We start from the raw sequence: 23,581 nt of genomic DNA on the forward strand, positions 1-23,581 counted from the left end.
AACCCCTCACACACAAATCTCCATCTAATCATGGAGTGCATCTGCCTTTGTGCTCGTCGATAGCATAGAGATGATTGCAGCAATCAATCATAGTCCTAAGATTGCTAAACAACACACAAACACGCCACATGTTCACCCAGCGCACGCACTTCTGTAGAATGAGTCACTTGTCACTGCAAAATTACCCAAGACGAAACTGGGTACGTCTCCGAAATGTCTGAAGAAACACAAAACTCTGTGCTCCAAACCTTTTAGCAGACACTTTCTCGGTTTTCAGTTGTGTAGCTGGTTTAACCAATTGTTTCTTTTTAGTCGCTTTTGAAATATCTAACACAGTATAAGAGCTTTATTTCTAATAAATGGATATCACTGACCAACTAACTGATGCGTGACATTTTCCCCCACTATGCTGAGAGCACAAGCCTTATTTACAGCCACTTTGTTAGACGAAAAACCTCTTCGGCTTTTTCTAAACCAGTGGCTAAAACTTCAATGTTGAAGCTGAAGCCATAGCACGCTAACTTGTAACTTCCAATCAAAACCGCTTCCACGGTTTCGCAGAACAAGGGAGTGGAGGCTCGGTGAATGAGGGTAATGTCTGGATGGTAGAAAGACTGTGATAAGACGGGCCAGAGCGAAGGATCACTAATAAAGTGGCTGTAATTTGCTTATGCTTCCAAACTATTGCCTTACCGGGAAAGTACAAGTGTGCAAAGCAGATCAATGAAACTGCTGTACGCAAAAAAACAAAAACAAAAAAAAACAAACTGGATTTACAGATTTCAGACATTAATGTAAAGATTCCGATAAAAAAAACGCAGAATTCTCACACTCTCCATTCAAAGTTGTGACGACGGCGTGGCTAAATGTGCTGTTCCACTCGCTTGCTTTAAACATTGAGACTAAATTGTAAACCTTTGGAACGCGCCAGATCCACTTTACCCCCCCAAAAGTGACCAACAAGCACCATCACATTTACTCACAGAGACGGCCTGTGTTTCCGAAAAAAAAATAAAAGAACCAAAAAAATAACAAACAAACAACATCTTTTCAAAAACAAAAAAAAACAGAGGCAGCTGAGGCCAATGTCAACACGAGAAGAAGTTACAAGCTGAACATGTTGTCGCTCAAATCACAGAACAGTTACGGAGCGGTGACAGAGAGAGAGAGAGGGAGAGAGGGAGAGGGCGGGGCGGGAGATCTGGAAGGCTGCTGGCTAGTGACGGGACAGGGCTGGCTGAGGAGCGCGTGGTTCAATGTGGTCTACTTGCCACCCCCCCCTCCGGGACAAGTACAAGCGATCAATACAACGTGTCAGTCTAGTATGATTGTCTTCAAAAGTAACATCTCCTAGGTATGGGGTTTGTAAAAAGTCACAAGTCTCAGTTTCTCCAAAGCTTAAGTCCGGTCCGCTTTCCCTGCATCGCACTTCCTCGAGTCGACCGCTGAGCGCCGCGCCTGGGCTCCTCACCTCGCTCACGTTTACTTTTGTTCGGGCCAAAAAAAATCGGGGCCCTGTGTTAGACAATGGAGTCCCAGTCGAAGTCGTCCTGGATGTCGTCGGCCGGCATGCGGTGGATCTGGAAGTTTCTACTCGGGATCATGTGCTGCTGGTTCATCTGTGCGTGGTGTCCTGGAAAACAAACGCGAGGGAATGACATCGGGAATCCTCTCGCCTGCGAGTGAGTACAAAGCTACAATCAGTGTAGGTACCAAAAGAGTTACCAGTCATTGTGGGCCCGGCGCTGCTCATGGGGGGCATGTGGGTGTATCCGGGGGGGCCCATCATGGTCATGCTCTGTCTGGAGTCCATGTACAGATTACCTAAAACGAATCACACAACAGTTAAAGCTCGTGACACACAGAGCCCTCCCCAAACACCAGGACAACAGAGACTCAGGTACTGAAAGTGCCATGTGGGTGTCTTGCTCAAGGATGCCATGGCAATATGAAAGTCATTAACCTTTTGGTTGCTGGATGACCTCTCCAACATAGAGAACTTCAATCCTAAACGAACTTCTCCTAAAAGCCTGGTTAGCAGAGGCCAAATCATAAATGGTGAAAACATGGACGCAGCATCACTATTAGCTGCTGGAGCCTACGAGGAAATGGGGGAAGGCTCTGGAAGTTCCTTGATGGACTTTCCATTTTTGTACCACTTTAAGTCATTTTTCGAACAGAGACTATGATCCCCTTCTGTATTTTTATACACTGGGATATTGCTGGTAAAGCGGTGAGTCTGGATATCCAGCCATTTTCATTTGTACGATCATAAACAAAACAATAGGTGGTATTATAAACCGATCAAAGGACTGACAAAATGCCTAGCAAAAGTTTTTTGTTTACCTTTTTTCCTTTTCTATAAAATGCACGATCTTAAACGATAAAATAGGTGCTATTATGGACCTATCACAGGACAGAGAAAATACTTTATACGTGTTTTTCTATTCCTTTCACCTTTTCAAATGCATTATTTGTTTGATCTGATAAACGAGCACCAATAGATGCTAGACATGCTATCAAGAGTTTACTGTAAACAATTTTTGTAAAGTGAAAATGTATGTCCCAAACTGCAGCTTCATGTTTGATAAGTCAGGAGTAGGTTTTACACAAGTTCTGTGAACTTCAACCTACTCCTTTTGAGTTTGCAAATTCTCTCCTTTTCCCGCAAAATATATTTGTTGTCTGTAATTTTTTTTGCTGCTCAAATAAACTAATGAACTGAATAGTTTATTGGCATTCAAAACACACAATTTTTTCCTTTCACTATTTATATTTTCATTAGCCCGTGCTGAACACTATGGGGGAATCCACCCTCACTTAGTCCAGGAGCAGTTCTGATTGTTCCTAACAAACAAGACTTTGAGGAGGAGCCAGGGTTTTATGGCTCTCCCCATATGAAACCTGGCCTGGCACATCCTGAAAAGGTAATGTAGGATAAACCTCCGGTAGATCCACCACGTGCTGGAGGCCAGTGTCATGTGTATCAAGAAGTAATCAAAGAGGGGCCCCTCTACAGCGGAAAAGTGAAACCTAACCTCTCGCTGTGGGCGGGACTGTACCACACCGAATCTGAGCTCAGGTGTAGATAAAGAGCATCATTTCAACATGTGCAAAATAAAACACTCATGTGACACAAACCTGTATTGAGGTGTTGGGTGGGTTTGTTGGGGTGCATGGCGCCATGGCAGGCCGGCGACTGCACTGCCCCTTGTGGCTGGATGACCCCAGTGCGGGCGAAGAACTGGTTGATAGATGAGCAGAGATCGGCGATTTGTGTGGGCTCCAGGGACCAGTTATTTAACTCCGCTTGTCTCATACTCTCCCTCAGACCTGGGCAACACACAACAACGCATCAGGTCAGATTACTGCTCATAATATTACCACGCTATTGTGGCAGTAGATGTGAGCGTGACCCAGTTTTCAAACTAAACTAATGAGTGAGAACTTCATTTAAGCCCAACTTTTCTGCAATATCTTCCCATTATGCTCCAACCTTTAGCGTGGTATTTAAAAAACGCTCTGCTTTGCAATCCTTCACAGTAATCTGATGAACTGACCTGCTGAGCTCAGAGTTTTTGTGATTAAACTTGAAGCCAGTACTTTAAATTAAGAGCTCGCGTTAATTATACTTATAATCAAGTCTTGTGTCAACACTTGAGAATGAATCTGCAGTAAAGGAAGGCCACTCGACTACTATCATCCTCTAGCTGTAATATCAGTGAGAAAGGTTTGATAGACAAATGCAAAAACTTACAACTAACAACAAACCATGTGTATCACTTTGTTGCGAGTTGTCAGTGTCTCACCTTGGAAGGGTGAAAGGTCGACGTCGGCCCAGTTGTAGCTGCTGGCAATGCGACAGCTTTCTTTCAGTGCATCCAGGTTGGGGTACCAGTCTGACAGGATACCTACAAACACAAATCAGGTCGTTTAGCAAAACTAATGTGAACGTGTAGCTATTCACATTACATTCATTTATGGGGGAAACATTTTAATCAAAGCCTGGATGCCTCTGCTTTTATTAACATTTTGGCATTTGGTCAACTATTTCGTACAAGGCGCATAACTTCAGTTTTACTATTAGTCTTATGACTTGGTGTACTGACTTATTAGTCAGTACACCAAGTTCTAAAGTGAATCCAAGACAGTTATAAATTATCCTGTTGATTTCACATTGGATAAAACACAATCGAGTCTGTAACAAGTGCTCCCGCTGTTTCACAACCCTCCAGAGTCGTAAAGCGTGACCTTGGGCCGGATAAAGCCATTACATTGTATTAACATATTCATAGCTGTGAAGCCTTTACTATTTATGATATAAATAAATGGCAGTATAACACCCAATAAAACACTTTATCAGGCCTTTAAATACTTCAGTACCGGCGTGCGGCCACCAGGAGGAGCCACGTGACTCTGAAACCGCCGCTCGCGCCGGTACAGCAGTGCTTTGTTCTCACTGAAGATCAGAAATCAGCAGATGATCCATTCATTCTAGAAATTTACAATCGAGCAAAACTAAATGTCTGTTTTCGGTTTGCAAGAGATTTCCATAGATACCAATTAAAAAAAAAAAAAGACTAGGCATGTCTACACTGGGGATCAGAATGCTTTGTGGGGGGGGGGGAAATGGAACGAGGTAAGTATATGATAATAGTATCTATGATTAAGGTATTGCTGCCTCATAGGGATTGTTTGAACTACCTATGATGTTCCCATACTACAAGCAGTGGGTACATTGAACATTTTTTCTCAACAGCTGAATTCGCTGTAGAATTTGGCGGATCGTTCATTCACCTGTCAGTCAAAGTTGGCGGTGGTAAAATACTTTCCGTGGCCACAACTGCCCTAGACAGCCTTCTAGAAGCACAGCACTGTAGTACGCGTTGTAACTATCTGTCATGACTTATGTAGCACGTACAAAATGAAATGTGTATTAGCAGTTTGGAGGAACCGTTTGCGTTCATGTGTTTTATCACGTCTGCCCATAAACCTCACTGTCCAAATCTAGTAACTAAAAGTGGTTGCTGGAAGGACCGTCCGTTGTGCGAGCATCTCTCTGCCATGGTTGTGTTGTGTGTGAGCAGCTGCACGGAGCCCCTCACCTGTGTTGCAGGCCATCTGTTGCTGGGCCGGATGGGGCTGGTGGGACAGGCTCTGGTGCGGCGCTCCATGCGACTGTGGGTGCTGTCCGTGTTGGGCGTGCTGCGAGGGGTGCGGCGGGTGCTGTCCGTGGGTTGGGTGTTGCTGCGGGTGGCCCGTGTGCCCCGTGTGTTGGGAGTGTCCCGTGTGTTGGGGGTGCCCCGTGTGCTGCGGGTGCTGTTGGTGCGGGTGCTGCTGTGAGTGCGCCTGGTGCTGGCTGTGCGGCGGGGCGTGTTGGTTATGGTGGTTGTGTTGGTTGTGCTGGTTGTGTTGATTGTGGGGGCCGCCGTGCTGAGGGAGGTGCTGCGCGTGGGGCGAGACGTGTCCCGTGTGGGCCTGCCCTGCGTGAGCTTGGGAGGGGTGGGACAGGGGCACCTGGCCGCTGCTGGGGTGCTGGTGGTTGTTGGGGTGTTGGTTGTTGGACTGGTTGTTGGAGAGACTGTTCTGGGAGCTGATGGCGCCGCTCGGGGAGTGCTGATAGGAGCAGGACGTGTGCGTCTGTTGGGACGAGTCGGACGGGAGCCCCATGAGACCTGGAGGAGCACACAGACCGGTTACGGAGCGATCAGAGTGAATAGAGTGAATGGAGCTCAGATCAGCCACCACAGAAACATTGTCCCTTACAATCATGAAAGCCCGAATTCATATTAATGTTCATTCTGGATTATTTCGGTATTGCTGGTTTATTGCAGGTAATTTGCTGCTGATCTGAAAACATGATCAACATTCAATACGGTTTCATTCTTATTCATAGCGACATCACACAGATTCATTCCCATTGACGGCTCTTGTTTAGTGCCAATGTTTATCACATGCAGACCAGTGACGTGGATATTGCATTGACAAATTTCTCATCATCATCTGTCACTATAGGCATCCTGGCCTCCTCCTCTCCGGTCCACAGCCGGAGACCGGCTCGCTGCCATTTTGTTGCAACAGGGAGTGACTCAGCAGCATCTTCCTGGGCTCCACCAAACGCCGCTGCCGTTGCCTCTCCTCCTTCATTGTCTCTTTCACTTTCAACACCTCTCCAACCCTCAACTCCAGCATCCCCCTGTCCAACTAAAATAATCCGAACGGGCCAGGAGTGGTCTGACGAGAGGCCGTCCTTCACTGCGTCGGCTAAACCCATTTTATACTGGAGTGCTTTTAGCCCTCGCAATCTGCCCATAACACTCATAGCAGGGGTGACAAGGGGTGCATCTCTTATCGAGCACCAAAAGCCCATTGTCCGACCAGGGAAATACAGAAAAGCAATTAACGTGGCATAGGAAAAATAATGCCAGCTCATTACCTATTATCAAAGGCGGGAGAATTAGCTCGGTGTCTGCGGCGGCGAAGTGTGGCTTGATTATTTACGCTTTTAATTGCTTGGGCTTGTCTGACTAAGAGATTTCGCCTTTTATGCGCGAGGGGGAAAAAAAGGTAATAACAATAGATGCGAGATTAAAGGAGGGAGAAGTCTTTGAAAAATGAAAGGTGAGAAAGAAAAGTCGTTTGATTTTTTTTGGTGAAAAGTAGGTTAGATGCTGGAAAGATACTTAGCGGACTTGTCAGGCGCTCTTTGTTTGGAAGTCAATCACATTACGAGCAAAAAGGGGGGGGAAAAAATGCACTGGTTCAGCAGGGAGCGAGACAAGCGCATACCTCCGTTACATAGCTTTATATCAAGAAAATACGCAGCTAACCTGATTTGAGTAGACTGAAGAAGAGACCCCCCCCCCTCTTCCCCCCCTCCCTTCAAAACAGAGCGCGAGACGTTTTGAACATGACAAGACGCAGATAGCTTTCATGTTATGCAAAAAAAAAAAAAAGATCAAGTCGGGAGGATACGAGGTCGTAATTCAGTGATGTCTTAATAAAATATTCAAGATGTAAACTTTCAGGCTGGCTCGCAATTTAAAAACAGGGCTTTGCTGCCGGGTTTAGGCAAAAAAGGTTACTCCAATTCATTTTCAAAGCTGCGTGGAAAATTGAAAATGTATGATTGTTTATTCTTTTGAAAGAGAAAAAACCCACGTGTTAAAAAACCCCCACTCTCACCTTGTTGGCTGAAGGACTGCTCGAAGACAGACTTGTAAAGGCTGCGGAAGGAGGCACTGAGATCTTCGAAGTCTGAGAAGAGGAGCTGCTTGTCCCGCTCGGGCATGTTGTACTGGGACTGGGGCGGCTGCTGCAGGCTCAGCGGCTGGGACACGGGCTCCGGGTGACTGCTCACCTGTGAGGAAGGGGGGAGAGTAGGGTCAGTCACGAGGATTTAAGTCTACAGCGAGGTAGGGAGGAAAACAATAGCGGTCTATAATGAAGACTGCGCCGTTTGTTAGGGCTGCTCTGATATCTGCTCCATGCAGCGGTTGGACACAAAGACGGCAATGAAATTAAAGCCACACTGCGGAACATTTTGGATTTGACTGTTGCCAGCAAAACGAAACAGCTCGAATACAGAAAATGATATTTTTGCAGCGGGTAATCAAAGAATGGACGTGGATGAGGACCAAACCTATTTGAACCTCATATTTTGGCGGCCTTTAGTCGACGTCTCCGTGGAAACGAGCTGGAGACGTCCCCACTCCCAGTAAAGTGACAGTTAGCAAAGACACAGGTTTGTTTGGTCACTTTTTAATTATTTTCCAACAATAAAAAATGTCTTTAATTACGTCATTTTATTCTATTTATAAGGTGAAATTTTATGTAGTGCGGCTCAAGGGGCTAGACGCAAGCTAGCCATTTTATACTCACTACTGCCACCTCAGGTCATATGTGTAACTGCACCTTCTATATTAAGCTTGTGCATGACGGCACTTGGGACCCGAAGCAACACCGTTTTTAGTGCAGGATTTTAGAGGCAGTTGTGGTGAACAGGTCTGGGCTCATTCTACACATTAGGACATTGTTGGAACATGTAGGGGGAGGAAAATACTTTATTTTAACATTTTTAAACTCCGTATAGTCCCTTTAATAAAAATACATTTTGATAATGAGAAAAAACTTTACCTTACATGGTAAATATTGTTACTGTATTGATGGTTAAAATGTACTAAAACTCCAAAGGTGAAAAAATTGTGTGACCACCAACAAAACAATTGTGAAATTTAACGTGCAATAGATTTTAAATAGCTAATGAAGCTAATCTTGTGTTTTCTTTTATTATCCCCGTTAATTACAGTAAAAAACTTCAGAATTATTGTTTTTTCTTTTGTATATTAGACACCATATAGTTCAATATTTCAGTATTCAGTTTATTTAAAATTCATGACTTTCACTCGGCATATCCAAAAGGGACTCGATGCAAGTTGGCCATTTTTATGCTCACTACTGCCACCTCAGGTCTTACGCGTAACTGCAGTCTGTATATTAAGCTCGTGCATGACGGCACTTCAGACCCGAAGTAACACCTTTATGAGTGACAGGATTTTAGAGGCAGTTGTGGTGAACAGGTCTGGGCTCATTCTACACATTAGGACATGGCTGGAACATGTAGGGGGAGGAAAATACTTATTTTTCAGTCCCTCTAACACTGAATAATGTGTGTCTTACTGAGTGCAGGGTTCCACTTTAACATTTGCATTATCATGAACCTTTCCAGATCGGTGACTGAGAGCAGGCGGCGCCATATCATTACGTTTGAGATCAAGTTTGTCTGTTGAGCAGATTACTCTCCGCATCAGAGCACGAGCGGCTACACTCCGGGTCGGCGCTCACCACTTCCACATTGGCAGCATTAAGAGAGCAACTCAAACGGACACAAAGCCAATACTCCGGTGGCCGCGCAAAATGTATTTAAAACAAAATCAATAACAATAGCTTTTTTTTTTTTTTACAAATCAGCAGCCTTTTTATCCCGCATGTGAGTGGGTGGCCTAAGTTACGAACCAGCCCTGGGTTTGACTGATGCGAGCTCCTGCTGCTGTCCCCCCTCCAGCGAAACCGCTCACAAAGCAAGACTTGACCCCGGCATTACAACTTTGCTCACGTCCAATTTTACTCTCCTCTTTTTCGGCTCGCAATGTCTTCCTTTTCCAGTGATGTCGGGCGAGAAGTGCTCGGCTCCCAGACTGCGGCGAGAGGGTGTTTATTGTGCGCTTTTGGCCGCGCAATAGAGAGAGAAGAGGCGAGCGGAGAGCGATCGATGCCCAGCGCCTGAAGCGAGGAGGACCACACCAAACGCGAGGGGCAGATCTAGTGGGAGGACATCAGAGGCAGCTCTTCTCTTTGTCTCGCTTCCAGAAGTGCGCGCATCTCTCTCTGTATCCCTTAACCCCGTCCCGTGATGTCGGTCCGCCCTCAACCTTCTCTGCTGCCGTCTACAGCTGTCTGCGCCTGGCTCGCTTCTAAACCGCGGGGGGATTTGAGATACTATGAAATGTGGGATAAAGGAGTGGGTTATTTGAGAGTACAGCTCGTGTTTCATTCAAGACACAGCCTGGAAAAGAGAGATGTGAGTGGTTGTGGTATCTGAGCGTTGATATTTTACATTTCACATATTGTTTGAAGTAATGTCTAGGTGAGGCTCTTAGCTGGAACTCCCCCTACAGGAAGCAGTGGGAATGAATTGGCTAAAAGCAAACTTGTCTTTCATTTTGATCACAGTGGTGCTGCAGTGAACACAGTTTGGAACTTCTCAGAACCCGTCCAAGGTTGGATTATTGGCTTTAAAAATGTGGACATTTTGTTCCTGTGACGCAATGTGAACCAGGAAGGGCAAGTCGGAAGAAACAACCCAAAGTGAAGAGGATTACTCAAAGTCCCTGAAAGAATTGAAATAGGCCTACTACTCCGGGGCTGGAACAACGTGGTCTTTAAAGACTTTTTTGAGCTTTAAATGGGGGATAAGGTTATGACAAACATTGCTCCCTCGTCAAAAACATACCGGCGAGTAATCCTTGGGTCTTATTTCATTTGGTTGTTGCAGCCCTTTAATTTGTACTTCCTGGGTAACATTACATCATAGGAAAAACACATAATGGTCCTCTACAAGTTTAAAGCCCAACATTATATCGGTTCTAAGCCGTTGTGCACTCAGACTGTGCAGCTAGCCACAAACTGAAACCGAAAGTTGCTTTTTGACCAATTTATTCCCACTGCTGCCTGCAGGGGGAGCCCCAGGCAAAGTCTTCACCAGCCCTGCTTGTATTTCTTTGTTACCATCTTATTCTTACACATTCAGACATTAATTCAAATCATAAAATAGCAACGCTGAGGCCCCCAGATCTTTTCTGAAGCCCTGTATGCATGATATGTCCACATTAAGCTCAGAAAAGCAGATGCTTGCTTCATATGTTGTTTTTAAATGGTCAAAATTAGCATTATGCAATGGCTGAAATTATTCAGGCTCTATGGCTTTCTTTGCAAATAAAACATTAACTAAATGAGCCAGTTTGTAAGTATTGCAGTACAAAGTTTGAAGCAAAAACAGTAAAGGATTTGAGTGCAAAAACTAAGCCTCGGGTTTAAAAATGAGCGCCCCCATTATTCAAGAACTACATCTTGCCACGTCTGGATAAGGTGTCCACTTACAACGGAAATCAGAGCTCCAAAACAAAAAGAAGGACTTGGATTTGAAGGACAATGAAGTCAGCTGCAAAAGACATTTTCTGATGCTGTGTCTTTAACAGTTTGGCTCCTGGAGCTCGTGTTTGATAAAGGGCGCAGAGGAAATTACACGTGCGGACAGCGTCTAATTGGTGCTTGTTCATTTTGCAGGTGTCACTGTCTTTTTAATCAGAGCGCATTCTTTAGAGTCTTATAATTACGCTCATCGCACTGTCCGCGCTCTTCTTTGTGTGCTGGAGGAGAGGCAAGAGTGACCGCAAAATATACATCCAGATCAAGCTACTGTAAAAGGATAGAACATAACAAACAGCCATGAAAGGTAATGTCATTTCATGTACGTATCTGCAGATCTTACAGGTGTGTAGCTGTGCACGCTGCCCACGCTGTTGAGGTTGACAGAGGCCAGGCTCTGGTCCGAGAGGCTGTTGTTAAGGCTGCTCCTGGGACTGTCGCTGCCCTCTTGGTCCGTGTTGTACAGCGCCACCTGCAGCACATACAAGCACCTGATACGTCAACCAACAGTTACAAAAGGATTCTATTACAGCAGCAATAGCAAGGTATCGTAAGGAATATCACCGACTTTCACATAAATAAGGAACACTACTGAGCTAAATCCATCATTCTGTTGCAATGTCCTATGTCATTTTTTAGGCTTACACACTTAGCTGAACGCATTCTCTTCAGTTTGGCATTGACGAAAAAAGCCACAAGAGAGCAAAACACACAAAAAAGTATTAAAAACTGACTGAAAAAGTGACAAAAATACAAGAAAAAAGTGTGAAGGTGCAGCAAAAATAGTGGCATAAATGAGATGAAAAAGAAAGTGAAAAAAAGTGACGACAATGAGGCAACAGTGCAAGGAAAGAGATCAGTTTTTCAAGGTCTTAGCTTTCAAATGAGGCGTTTACATTGGCCATTGTAGATTTGGGTAAAGCCGAACTGGAGAAAATACACTCGGTTAAGGCGGGTGGTAAGAGGTTAAGGCCTGTTTGAAAGAATGATTCCTTTCTACACAGTGATGACATTGTCGTGTGATATTTGGATTGTGCACTTTTGCCCACTTATTACCGTTCGCACGGTCTCTTCCTCCTGTCAGCGCTTTTCAGAGATAATGTCTACGAACAGCTCTGTTGATGTCTGTAGTTTGTGTGTTTCACTATGGAAATGTAATGGCTGGTGTGCGGCTGCGTGTTTTGGCCTGTCGTAATGGCAGAGGACCGTCTTCTGGAGCGTGGATGTGTGCGGTGGATTCTCCCCTCACGTCCACCGCAACACAGGCGGGGGGGGGAGTAACAACAGACTTTTATTCAAATTATTTCATACCATTAGGTTTGGTCTTTTTTTCCTACAGTCTAAATAAGAAATGGTCAAACTTAGCCCCAGTAATAAATGAAACAATTAAAAGAAAGTACAGGTTTTCAACTGTATTTCAAGGGGATGTTCACATGAGCACAAAAAGAAGGGGAAGTAAAAAAAAAAGACCGGCATTGACCTGCTCAAAACAGATGCTGATATCAACTCTGAAGATGAGTTTGCAGCACGCATGGAGAAGAGAGATGACGGGAGTGAAAGACTCAAGACAAACCGTAAAAGAGAAATGGAAAGGAGTATACTGGGGTCTAATGACATGGCAAAAAGTGAACATCTTAAACAGGCCACCATCCCATACTGAGATATGTTCTTGCCTGAGCTTAGAGGAGTTGATCCGTACCTGTCTGGTCTTTGTGCGTGCCCTCAGTCACGCAAAACGACCAAAGATGCTTCTCCCAATGTATTCCTACAGCTCCAAACGGGGGTGAAGTCGGAAGCTAGCATGCTCTTCCACGGGCACGCGCAAAGACCAGACAGGTACTCATCAACTCGTCTAAGCTCAGGCAAGAACACATCTCAGTATGGAAAAACGGTGGCCTGTTCCTTTAGCCACTTTAACCAAGCACATTTTCTCCAGTTCGGCTTTATCAAAATCTAGAAACTTCTCAACTGGAGCTTACAGCCTCTAGGCCAGTTTGACTCTTCATTTGGAAGCTACAAAATGGATATTTGGGGTGACTATATTGTAAGGCGTAATAATACCAGGAGTAGTTTGAAATCCGCGCAGTAATCTTCACTTTACTGTGCGGATGCCAAACTACTCCTGGTATTATTACGCCTTACAATATAGTTCCCCCTTTTATCCGCTTAGAAAATCCACATTGTTTAATTTTGTGTAATTATACTTTGTAGTGGAACACTTCACGTAACCATATTTAAATAGGGAAAACGTGGAAGAGCTTGGTAGCTTCTATCTTGACCAGTTTTGGAGCTATAGAGGAGAGAGGGAGAGGCTAAATGCTAACACCGTCTGCGCTGTGTTTACGTGACTGAAGGCACGGGGGAAGATCTGACAGGTCCTAAAGAACTCGTCAAAGCTAAGGTAAGAACATATCTCAGTATGTAAAAACGGTGGCCTATTCCTTTAACTCCTCATTTGAAAGCTACAAAATGGATAATTTTTTTGGTCACATTTTTGTCACTGTTGTCATAATTTTTTGTTGCATTTTTAAACCTCATTTTCCTCTTGTTTTTGTCGCTGTTTTGACGCTACCACGGTTCTTGTGCACTTTAGTATTGTTGCATTGCTTCTAAGAGGCAACAAAAGCCATCTGCATCTTCAGACAATTCACACTTCACTGTGATTGGTTACATCGACCGGCCGCTCACTCACAATATAATAAACACGGACCAAGGATGAGTATATACTGTATGTTGGCCCCGCCATTATCAATCCCCTCCACACTCGCACAGGCAACACAAAGGACACAAAGGATCGTCTGCCTGAATACTTTTCTCCTCACCTCAGTTGTAGTAGCATAGCATTACCAACTCCAGCACAGTTTTGAGCTCATCCCCCCCCCCCCCCCCGTGTGTCAAACAGTACAGTTCTGCTTGGACAGGAGAGTCGTCTGGAGACCACCCCATGACTAAAGGTCACCCGCCCCCCCCCCACGCTGTCCTGCCCCCCCTCCTGTGTCAGCCACATCTGCTCACACCAGCGCTGCTCCGCTCAGGACAGTCACAATGGGATTTCGAGGCGCAGACACTGACCTTTACGCACCACAGAAACTAGCCCTAGCACTTCAGGACGACACTCTTAATTACCGTCCGGCTAGATTTAACCCCCGCCGGTCCCCTCGAAAGTGCACCGTCAGACGATTAGAGCCATATTAGCTCTGGTGCAGATAAGGCGGCAAGTTGATACTCGCAGTGAGATCCTGAAGATATGTCCAAACAGCTCAAAAATAGTTAAAGGATGTTATAGACGTTAAAGCCATTCTGTCTGAAGCTTCACGGTCATGCAACGGGGTTCCCAGGTAGAATGGATTCAACCTCAGAACTCAGACGACCTCAAGAGGCGGAAGGTTTTGCCGTGGGCTTCATAGACTCCTGGTTTAATCACTCAACCACCACCTGAACCGACCACATTTTCTCCAGTTTGGCTTCACCCAAATCTAAAAGCTTCTTGGAAAAAGTGTCAAAAAACGAGACAAAAAAGTGACTAAAATGTGACCAAAAGGGTGATGAAAAAGTGCACAAAAAAAGTACCAAAAGAGTAATGGAAACGCAACAAAAACGGTGTCAAAAGGCAACAAAGACACAACAAAAAAGTGACAAAATGGACAAACGATGCCACAAAAGACCAAAAATAAAGTTACAAAAAGGAAACAAAAGAGTGACAAAAATGCAACGACAACACGGCAAACAAAACAAGAAGATTTGTTTACATCAATTTTGAGGCCCTGGCATTTAGGCTGTAAGCTCCAGTCGAGAAGCTTTTTTTTTTTTTTGGGGTAAAACTGAACTGGAAAAAATGTGCTCAGTTATAAGTGTGAGCCTTCAATTTTGCACCATACATTCATATTTTTTTCTGCTTCTTTTTGCAAAAAATGTTCAGTGGCTTTTGGGTCATTTTGATAAGCCACTGGAGCCCGCAAAATGACCCGAAGACGACACAAGGGTTAAGGCGGAGGGTTAGGGGGTAAAAATCATCGGGCTGCACCAAACATGAAAACAGTGGAACAGTAACCCCTGTAATGTCCAAGTGAATGTAGTGTCCAGGGAAATATAATGTCCATACAAATGTTTCATAAGAGCGGGGGCAATGCAAGACAGCCCAGAAACCTCTCAAGAATCACAAAATCATCCATGCTACTTTACGATGATGACACCGTAACGTTCCAAAATATGTCCCGTGTAACAGTTTCATCCAGTAAAAGACTTGAGCTCGTAACCGAACAATTTTGCATAAGGGACAAAGAAAGCACTAACTTTCAAACTGGCCCATCTGTTTTCATGATGAGAACATGATGCTAGTTCCTGCTCATCACGCTGAGCAACAGAGAGAGCACTGTGTTGAGCACAATAGACCCGCAGAGGCAGCAGATTTGGGCCGACCGCATCGCTGCAATGATGCAGCGCAGTCCAACCCGGGACGGGGCGAAACACGTATGATTAGTGCCGCTCATTACCCGCGCTGTAATAACATGGCTAATTTCATGAACGTGTTAGGATAGCGCAAATTAGCCACGTGTCTTTACCATCATTTATTCCGCATTAAGCCATACTCTTTCAGGAAAACATTGTCACTTGCAACGGATGCCCTTCCAAATCTGACACAGCCCACTCCACTAACTGCACTACAAAAAGTGAATATCAAGCATTGGCTTAAATGACTTGAATTGAGGAAATGTATCTTGTTTTGAGCGGTTTTCACTCATTTAGACACTTTTCCTGATCGGACCAAGTTTACTTTGCTTTGGTAAATCTCGCTTGAAATAAGAAAGTAAAATTGCCAATGAGATAAGACCAATTTTCTTACCCCATTGGCAAAGAAAATGACCTGAAATAAGGTCGAAATGTATCGAAACGAGTCAGAAACATCTCAGAACAAGTGAAATAATCCAGGACAAATGCCCAACAACTTCTTAGCTAGTCAAAACAACTAAAATTTGGATTATTGTGCTCAAATTGAGATGTTTATACTGATCTAGTTAAATACTTTTTGCAGTGTGTGCTTGTATAGCGGTGTAGTTTCCCACTCAGATCTGTTTGTCCGGTCCTTTACGCCTCTAAAAACTTTTGCAACATTTCCCGCACTATAGTTTTGCTGTTAAATAAAACACCATTTATTTCTGTGATTTGCACAAAAAAAAAAAGCACAATGAGTCCTTAGCAACGCTGCTTAAAAGGGCTGAGGAGAATAGAAGTGTAGTAAGAGAATCTCATTAAGCGCGGAGCTGCCGCCTGCACTCAGCACGCGCCCCGGCTCCACTGTTCGTTAGCGTGAAGGGGAAACTCAATGAGCAGCTAAGACTCACGGCTTAAGCACTTCTCCAAAATCAGCCTCACGCTAATCAAAAACACAGCGCCAAAGAAATATAAATGTTATGTGTAATGAAGTCATAAAACGGCCCCCTTTCAACCCCAAGTCCCTCACCACGATCTATTTTTACTCCACTCAGCCGTAAAAGTGTGAGCGTTTTTCGAAAACCTCTCCGTTCTTGTGGTTGATTCTCCCTGGTGTAAAAAGACGCCCACTCCAACACTCCGGAGCCTCGCTGACACAAACACCCGGGCTGCACCGTACCTGTGCACCGGAGGCCGTGCCGAGTGCAAATGGAATGGATACGGAGACGACTAAAAAGGCTATGTCTGACAGCACCCGCATCAATAGGTCGCGTCGTGAAGCACCTTCCAAAAGATGGAAATTTGATTATGCAAAGCAGGAGATGAACAGTCCGGAAAGGGGACCCAATACTCTGAGGCCGGAATCTTAAACTTCTGAGCCACCGTGCTTATATGGGTTGGGCAAGACATCCGGAGCATGCTGGCAGGCGCTCAGTCTGTGGAGTGTCCGCCCGCTGATTTTTGAAGGTCTGGTGCGACTCCTGTCAGTGCGTTGTGTCACTTTCTGCATGTGTTTACGAGTGCGTGGATGGGTGAGTGGTCCCTGTGTGGAAAGTGCTTGGAGAAAAGTGCCACAGAAATCCGCCACTTCCTTTGGCGATGGCAGAATTAACAAATAATAAATCAACTTTTGCATTAACGGCATCCCCTGAACATCTGGGAAACTTCACAATGATCTATTGTTGTAAATCACTTCTAAGAGTTGGATTAGATGCTGCTGCTGCTGCTGACTAATGGGAAACTACAGAAGGCTATTTCAGCATCCCCGGTGACGCACTGGTTTGCAATGACAGAGTATTTTGTTACCATGTTATCGAAAATCAGCTTTAACCTCTTAATCCCCACCTGAACCGAGCACAGTTTTCTCCAAATCGAAAAGCTTCTTGAAAAAAAGTGGAAAATAGCAACAAAAATGAGACAAAAACAAGGATGAAAATGCAACTAGGGCTGTCACGATAATTACTATATCGACTAACAGATAAACGATATATTTTTTAACCTGATATTTATCGTCTGAACATTTCTTAGCATATCCCGTCAATTTTCTCTTTGTAAAACCGTGATTTTTAAGTGAAGCATTTGAGTCACATTATATTTCATGTTTATTGCAGACTGTATAGTATTGTAGGATATGAACAAAGTTTGACAGTATCGTTATAGTCAATAATATTGTTTATCGCGATACTTTCCTGCCTGAATATAATCAAACTTCAAATTTGTTATTGTGACAGGCCTAAATGCAACAAAAAAACATCAAAAACATGACCAAAAAAAAGCGATGATAGAGTGACAAAAATGTGTGATGAAAACACGACACAGAAGCCACAAAAGACCAACAGAAAAGTGATGAAAAAGTGATGAAAGAAAGATCCATTTTGTTCAGTTTTGCAGGTTTTTCAAAATGAGGTGTTGCACTGGGCTACATAGGCTGCAACCTTTTTGATTTGGGTAAAGCTGGACTGGAGAAAATGCACTTAAGGATAACTTGTACCTAAAAGCAACAATAAAAGTGCATCAAGAGCTTTGCACACCGGAGAGCTGCACTTCTATTTCTTGATCCTCCATTATTCGTATTCCTGCATGCACGGCGGTTTGACCTACATGTCAAGTCTGCAGCCCAACAGTCGAGCGCCGTATTCTCCTGACTCACCGCGCAGACAGGAGGCATGACCGTACAGGCGCTGGCTCCACTGTAAATATCGTGTACGCCGTTAGCGAGCGGAGCTATTCTTAGATCGAATTAAGTCAAAAAAAGCCGGAGGTGTCTTTTACATGGGGCCCTAATCTGAGCCGTGAGACGTGGATTAGGGAATCAAAGCCAGATTGGCCCAGGTGTCTCCCACAACACCAACCACCGCTGCTCAGCGCAATCCCTGTACACAGCGTTTAAGAGATGCAGGAAGAGGAAGGAAAAAAAAAAAGAGAAAAACATAGCCAGACTATTTAACCACATTACCCATAATTCCGCTGTTCAAAGCAAGTGCTCTGTGCAAATGTTTGGGGCTTCACCACAACACAAGCTCTACTGCACGGTGCAATACATGTACTACACAAGATACTGCATTTATTCCATCTGGCACCATGTCAAAGGTGTTTTTTCTACTGATGCGCACGCTCAAAACGCTCAAAACGCTAAAATAAAGTTGATCTGTTTTTGCACTGCCTGTTCGTATCTTTGCTAAATATCTCGAAACGCTACATTGCTCCCTTTCAACACAGCTAGATCGAAATCACAAAACAAAACAGTTTCGATACATGTTCATGCGCCCTCATGAACACGGTTTATCACTCACGCCTCGCCTAACCATACGCACAGTGTGAAAGTATCAGCGTCCATGCAAGTAAAGACATCAGGGGGAAAAAAATAACTATCTAGCAGGAATGTCGAGTCGTTGTCTTGCCGGGCTCCTATTGGTGGGAGCGAGAAGGCGGGAATGGGGGAGAGCGACGGGAATAGCCGAGAGCAGACGGGCGAAAACAGAGGGAATTCCTGTGGCTTTGGCTTGGAGCACCTAAAGGGGCGGGGCTTAGCCGTGTTTACAGTGAGAGGACGGGTGCTGAAGCCTGTCACTACTACGCTTCTGCTGTGCACTTTTAACCAATCCAGGGGGTTCAGACCTCTTATTTACTGCTGTTTCATAATGTAGTCAGAATTCTGCAGTACTTATATATATATATTTCTGCATACGTTTCCTCTGGGTACTTTGGCTTCCCCTACAACTAAGAAAAAATGAAACAATAAAATAGAAAGATCCCGGAAAACAAGATTGTGTATTAGAAGCCTGTACGAAAAGCTTCTTAAAACGCTACACTGTACTTTATTCACATTATTCACTCTCAATTGAAGCCACAGCTGCCCTGGGGTAGACTGACGGAAGTGAGGTAGTCAATCTGCGCCATCGGCCCCTCCGACCACCACAAGTGTTTTTCTCATAGACACAACACAAGTCCAAGAAAAGAATGACTTTCGATCCTGATTGTTGTTTGATTATTCCTAAATGTCTAGGTGTTGTGACAGGATGGGGATCAAATGTCAAATCTGCTTAATTATTATGTGCCCGATTCAGTGTGGCAAGCCCTGGCCAAAAAGGTACAATAGATGATCAATTCTCTTTTTTTGTGTTCTCCTTGATGTAAAGATAATAAGACTATCAGCACTTTCAGGGGCAAGATGTTTGTACTCATTTTTTTAGTTCAAGGGCATAAATGCTCACCCATAGAGACACCCACAGAGACACCCATAGAGACACCCACAGACACACCCACAGAGACACCCATAGAGACACAAAGCATTGTACTATTACTGTATCGAAAAAGAAAAAAGCAATGCATGCTCAGGCCAGAGGTGGGAGGAAGTCACAAAGTGCAAGTCTCAAGTCAAGCCCATGCTGCATTTTCCATGTTCACCCCGTCATGTCTAAATAATAATAATAAATAAAAAGACATTCAAAAAAGTCAAGCCCAAGTTATAAAGTTCCAAGTTGCAAGTCCAAGTCGATTGGTCATGAGGTCAAGTAAAGTCGCACTATACAGTCGGCAAGTCACCTCAAGTAATGTACGAGTTAGGCCTAACTTTCACTGTGGGACTGTTAATACTTATTTTGAAAATAATCTAGGAAGCAAAATTTAGGCAAAATGTCAACCTTTTACAAAATCTAAAAAAGTTTGCTTTCAAGTCTATTTAATATTGAACAGTTACAAACTTTAAAGATATATTTTGAAGGCTCCGGTCTTCAAACCAGTGAAAACAAGTCTTGTTTGTTTAACATGAGCTGCTTTTCCATGCAATCTGAAAGATATGAATTAATATTTCTTATTTTGTCAGTGGTTCCCCTACAATGCCCCGGCCCCTGTTATGCTCAGATTCGCCCCCTGCTCAAAATAGATTGTGTGCCGCCTTCAGTCCTGCTGTGCCTATGCTCCGAGGCTGTACAGCATTTAGTGCCTTTTTACACAAAGTTTTGTGTGAACGCCTGCACGTGTGTCTGTTCTCGGAGACCGACTGAGAAAAGGGTCGTGCATGATCGTGCATTCTCATCGCCTGCTGCAAGACGCTCATTTCAAAGACATGCCCATAAATGTGTTGCTTTTATGCATAGAATCCTGTCGTCTTTCATCAGTTACACTCAAGTCAATTATAAATATGTTACAGCAAGTGACTGCACGTCATTGGCATCAAGTCTCAAGACACAAAAAGCAAGTCTAAGTAAAGTCTTTGTGGAATATTTGCCAAGCAAGTCTCAAGTCCCGAAAATTCAAGTCAAGTCAATTCTCCCACCTCTGACTAAGGCCAATGATTGGTTCTATTACTGTAGCGACACTGTTTTATTGAGCTTAACTAATTGTCTGCGGCCACATAGAGCGAAAAGGCAACTCATCAAGTCACCATTAAGTGCTATATAGACTTAAAACCTTATTCAATATCCATATCCTTACATTTCCAGGTGGTTCTCATTATAATACACAACTTAATAGTAAAGGTTTAACAGTTTTGTGCTTCATTCTTGTGGTTGGGAGGTATTCGCTGGCATCTTTCCAGGCCCGTGAGCGTCAGTGCTGTACATTAGGCCTCATTTGGCAGTCAGAGCCGTGAGGAGAGGAGGCTGTTCGCGGTAATCAAAGAGGAGAGGGGTCATCTTTCTTTAAACACACGGACCGCGCGTCGCTCTGTGACAGGAACACGCTTGTCCCGCACTGGAGGAAACTGTAACACTAGTCAAAACAAGCCGACGCACTTGTCTCTCGTGCGCTTGGTTCAGTCCCAGTTTAGACGTATTTAAATCATGCTGCAGTCGTGATTTAGCCCACGATTTAATCCCATGTTTATGCTTTTTAGCAATGCGAGTTGATTTAAAGGTGCCCTTGTGAAGCCGAACACTGTATATTCTGAAGGAGCACACTGCTGTCGACTATAACCTCATAACTTCCCCGCTGCGCACAAACTCCTAGTCATTCCTCACCTGCCTTTTTTCTGCAGCGGCGCACGAATAAGCGACTCTTGCAGGCTTTTTAAAAGTCCTCCAGAGAGCCAACCCCACTGGGCGCAGAGATGAGAGCTTAAGGTTAAAAAGCCTATTTAAATTTCAGAGTGAGCGCTACACTCACGGCTAACAGCTAGCGGGTCCCTGTCGCTTTGCTCTGTGAAGTACAAGTGTTTCTAAGCTCGAACACGCTCGAAAAAAAAAAAGATACAAAGTGTGGACCGGCTCGGCAGCAGAAGAGCTTACAACTTGTTCAGGGGGAAAAGTGGTCAATACACTGCATAAATTATCATCTACTTAGTTCAAATGACACAAATTCTGTATAGCAATCTATATTGGAGTTATTAGACCAAGGGGAAGTGATCGAAACTAGTCAAGCAGGTAAACTAAACCTTATGTCTTACTATAAGAAACAAAACTGTAATATTAGACCTAGATTTTTACAGATTATTTGTCTTGTTCCAGGATGTTTCTGACTTGTTTCAACAGTCAACTTATTTGCCTTTGCCAATAGGGTATGACAATTACACTTGTGCTATTAGTAGTTTTATTTTCTTATTTCAATCGAGATTACCTTTGAACCAGTCGGAATGATCAAGGTCACGTATGCAAACAACGAATCAAAGCCACTCTACTTTAAACCCATGCTTAATTTCTTTGCTTTTGTACTGTAGTGCTACAGAATATGATGCAAACTACTCAAAGATGATTACAGCAAATCAATTAACTTTAAACTAAATAGGACACAAACTATTTCAGGAGTGTTTGATTCAAGACTCTGCTATAAAGTTGACAAATCACAGAAATATTAGAACTCCAGGCCTAAATGTCATGACTGAACATCTTCTATATAACAATTAGAATGTGAAAGTGGCCCCTGTGCCAAATAGTGAATCTCACACAGTCAAGTTTATATATAAGATTATATAGAGGTCTGCCCCAAGTCCCACTAGACCTCCCCCTTTAATGTATATAAAAAAATGACAGATATGATCAAATACACCTTATGGGACTGGCATTTGCACTGTATGCGGACAGAAGCTTGACAGAACCGCTGAAAGATCTGCATTATAGCAAGCAAATAAAGCAATGAGCACGTCTATCCTTTCTACATTACAAACCATTACCATCAAGTGTTTCATCCAAATAATAATCCTAATCTGACAGTAATAAACCTTGCTTTGGTGTAGCACACTGGTAGTTCATTAAACAATCTTAAAGTCTCCTTATTCCACCTCAAAGCCTATGCATTCATTATATTGTGTAGCACATATCACAGCTCTACAAGTGTCACACATCCTACATGTGTGAACAAACTTATCCCAATGAAAATCCAAATAGAACAATGAAACTTTTGTCAGAAAGAAAAGTACCAGTTTGGGCATCACACATTACAGGTGGTATGAGAGAAGAAGGTGCCAAAAAAAAAAAAGATTTAATAAAGAATGAATTAAAAGCGGAGTGGAGCAATAAACATAAACCTGAACTTGAATCTGAGCTGAAGCTACAAAGTGAGATCAACATAACAACAGCGCATTGCAACAAGTATGTCAATTCTTTCAATCTTAAAGGTATTCACACTTATTTCAAATCAGTTTTGCTTTGAAATATGTTTCTTTCAAATCCAAGGTAAGAGACGTGGTTGAATAAATAATACAAATGTAATGAAATAAAGTCTTACAAATCCAACTTCCAAAACCAATCAACAAAACCTGAAAACTAGTGTGTGGCCCCAAAAAATACTGGTTAAGAACTGCAGACATTATTTGGTTCTTAGGACTAACAAATCTTGATAAAAGACACACATCTAATCCACGTGTTTATCTGAAATGATGAAGAACTGTGTGTAAAGTCTCCTTCTTCGCGCCTGTAATCACACTGTAATACTGGAAGCCGCTTTAGGCGTGTGTGTGAGTATTCTGCGCTGCGCCTCCCCTCCTCCCGCTGCAGTGGCCTCTCTCGACAGGGAGGGGGCAGTGCTGGAGGAGGGGTCAGGGGGCAGCAGTAGCCAGGTGTTTGAATGTGCGGTGCGCTGGTTGGTGGTGGGGAGGCTGCGGGCTTTGGGCTGTAGTACCTTGTTAGTCACAGTGTTGATTGCCAGCGTTGGAGAGGCACTTCCGGAGATCATACACTCCATCCCCAAAGAGTCTGACTCCAGGCTGTACGGCGTGGAGGCCTGTGGGGGCAGCAGCAACACGAGGAGGAGGAGGAGGAGAGAGAGAGAAGGGAATTAGTGCAGAACAATTATAAAAGATACAGCACACCTGTGTGGGTTTCAAGAAAAAAATCATTTGGAGTTTGAACTTCCATGTAGTCTGGTGTTGGACAAGGATTTTCAGTGCGTTTCGACTGTATGTGACTCAATCCTTTAAGGTAGATTTATTTTACATTGCATTTCCATTTCCCCATTTAGATCGGAAACCTTAAGGTATAAGCAATGAGGGGAAAAAAAATCCATTTGC

General features: G+C 43.8%; 1 protein-coding gene across 2 annotated transcripts in view; it reads right to left on the bottom strand.

Annotated features, from left to right (window-relative positions):
* Positions 1–812: 812 nt before the first annotated feature.
* Positions 813–23,581, bottom strand: part of foxj3 (forkhead box J3) — a 120,530-nt gene continuing 97,761 nt past the window's right edge. Inside the window, exons 5-12 of one of the 2 annotated variants that reach the window (XM_079579523.1) lie at positions 23,194–23,295; positions 11,051–11,179; positions 7,186–7,360; positions 5,106–5,675; positions 3,810–3,911; positions 3,142–3,333; positions 1,714–1,824; positions 813–1,633 (exon numbers count right to left, since the gene is read on the bottom strand). In XM_079579523.1, the coding sequence (XP_079435649.1) occupies positions 1,521–1,633; positions 1,714–1,824; positions 3,142–3,333; positions 3,810–3,911; positions 5,106–5,675; positions 7,186–7,360; positions 11,051–11,179; positions 23,194–23,295 (1,494 nt within the window). In that variant the 3' untranslated portion in view covers positions 813–1,520. The remainder of the gene's footprint in view (positions 1,634–1,713; positions 1,825–3,141; positions 3,334–3,809; positions 3,912–5,105; positions 5,676–7,185; positions 7,361–11,050; positions 11,180–23,193; positions 23,296–23,581) is intronic. The other variant, XM_079579524.1, reaches the window with a different exon arrangement.

Source organism: Gobius niger (genome assembly GCF_951799975.1).
Source record: "Gobius niger genome assembly, chromosome: 20".
NCBI classification, from domain to species: domain Eukaryota; kingdom Metazoa; phylum Chordata; class Actinopteri; order Gobiiformes; family Gobiidae; genus Gobius; species Gobius niger.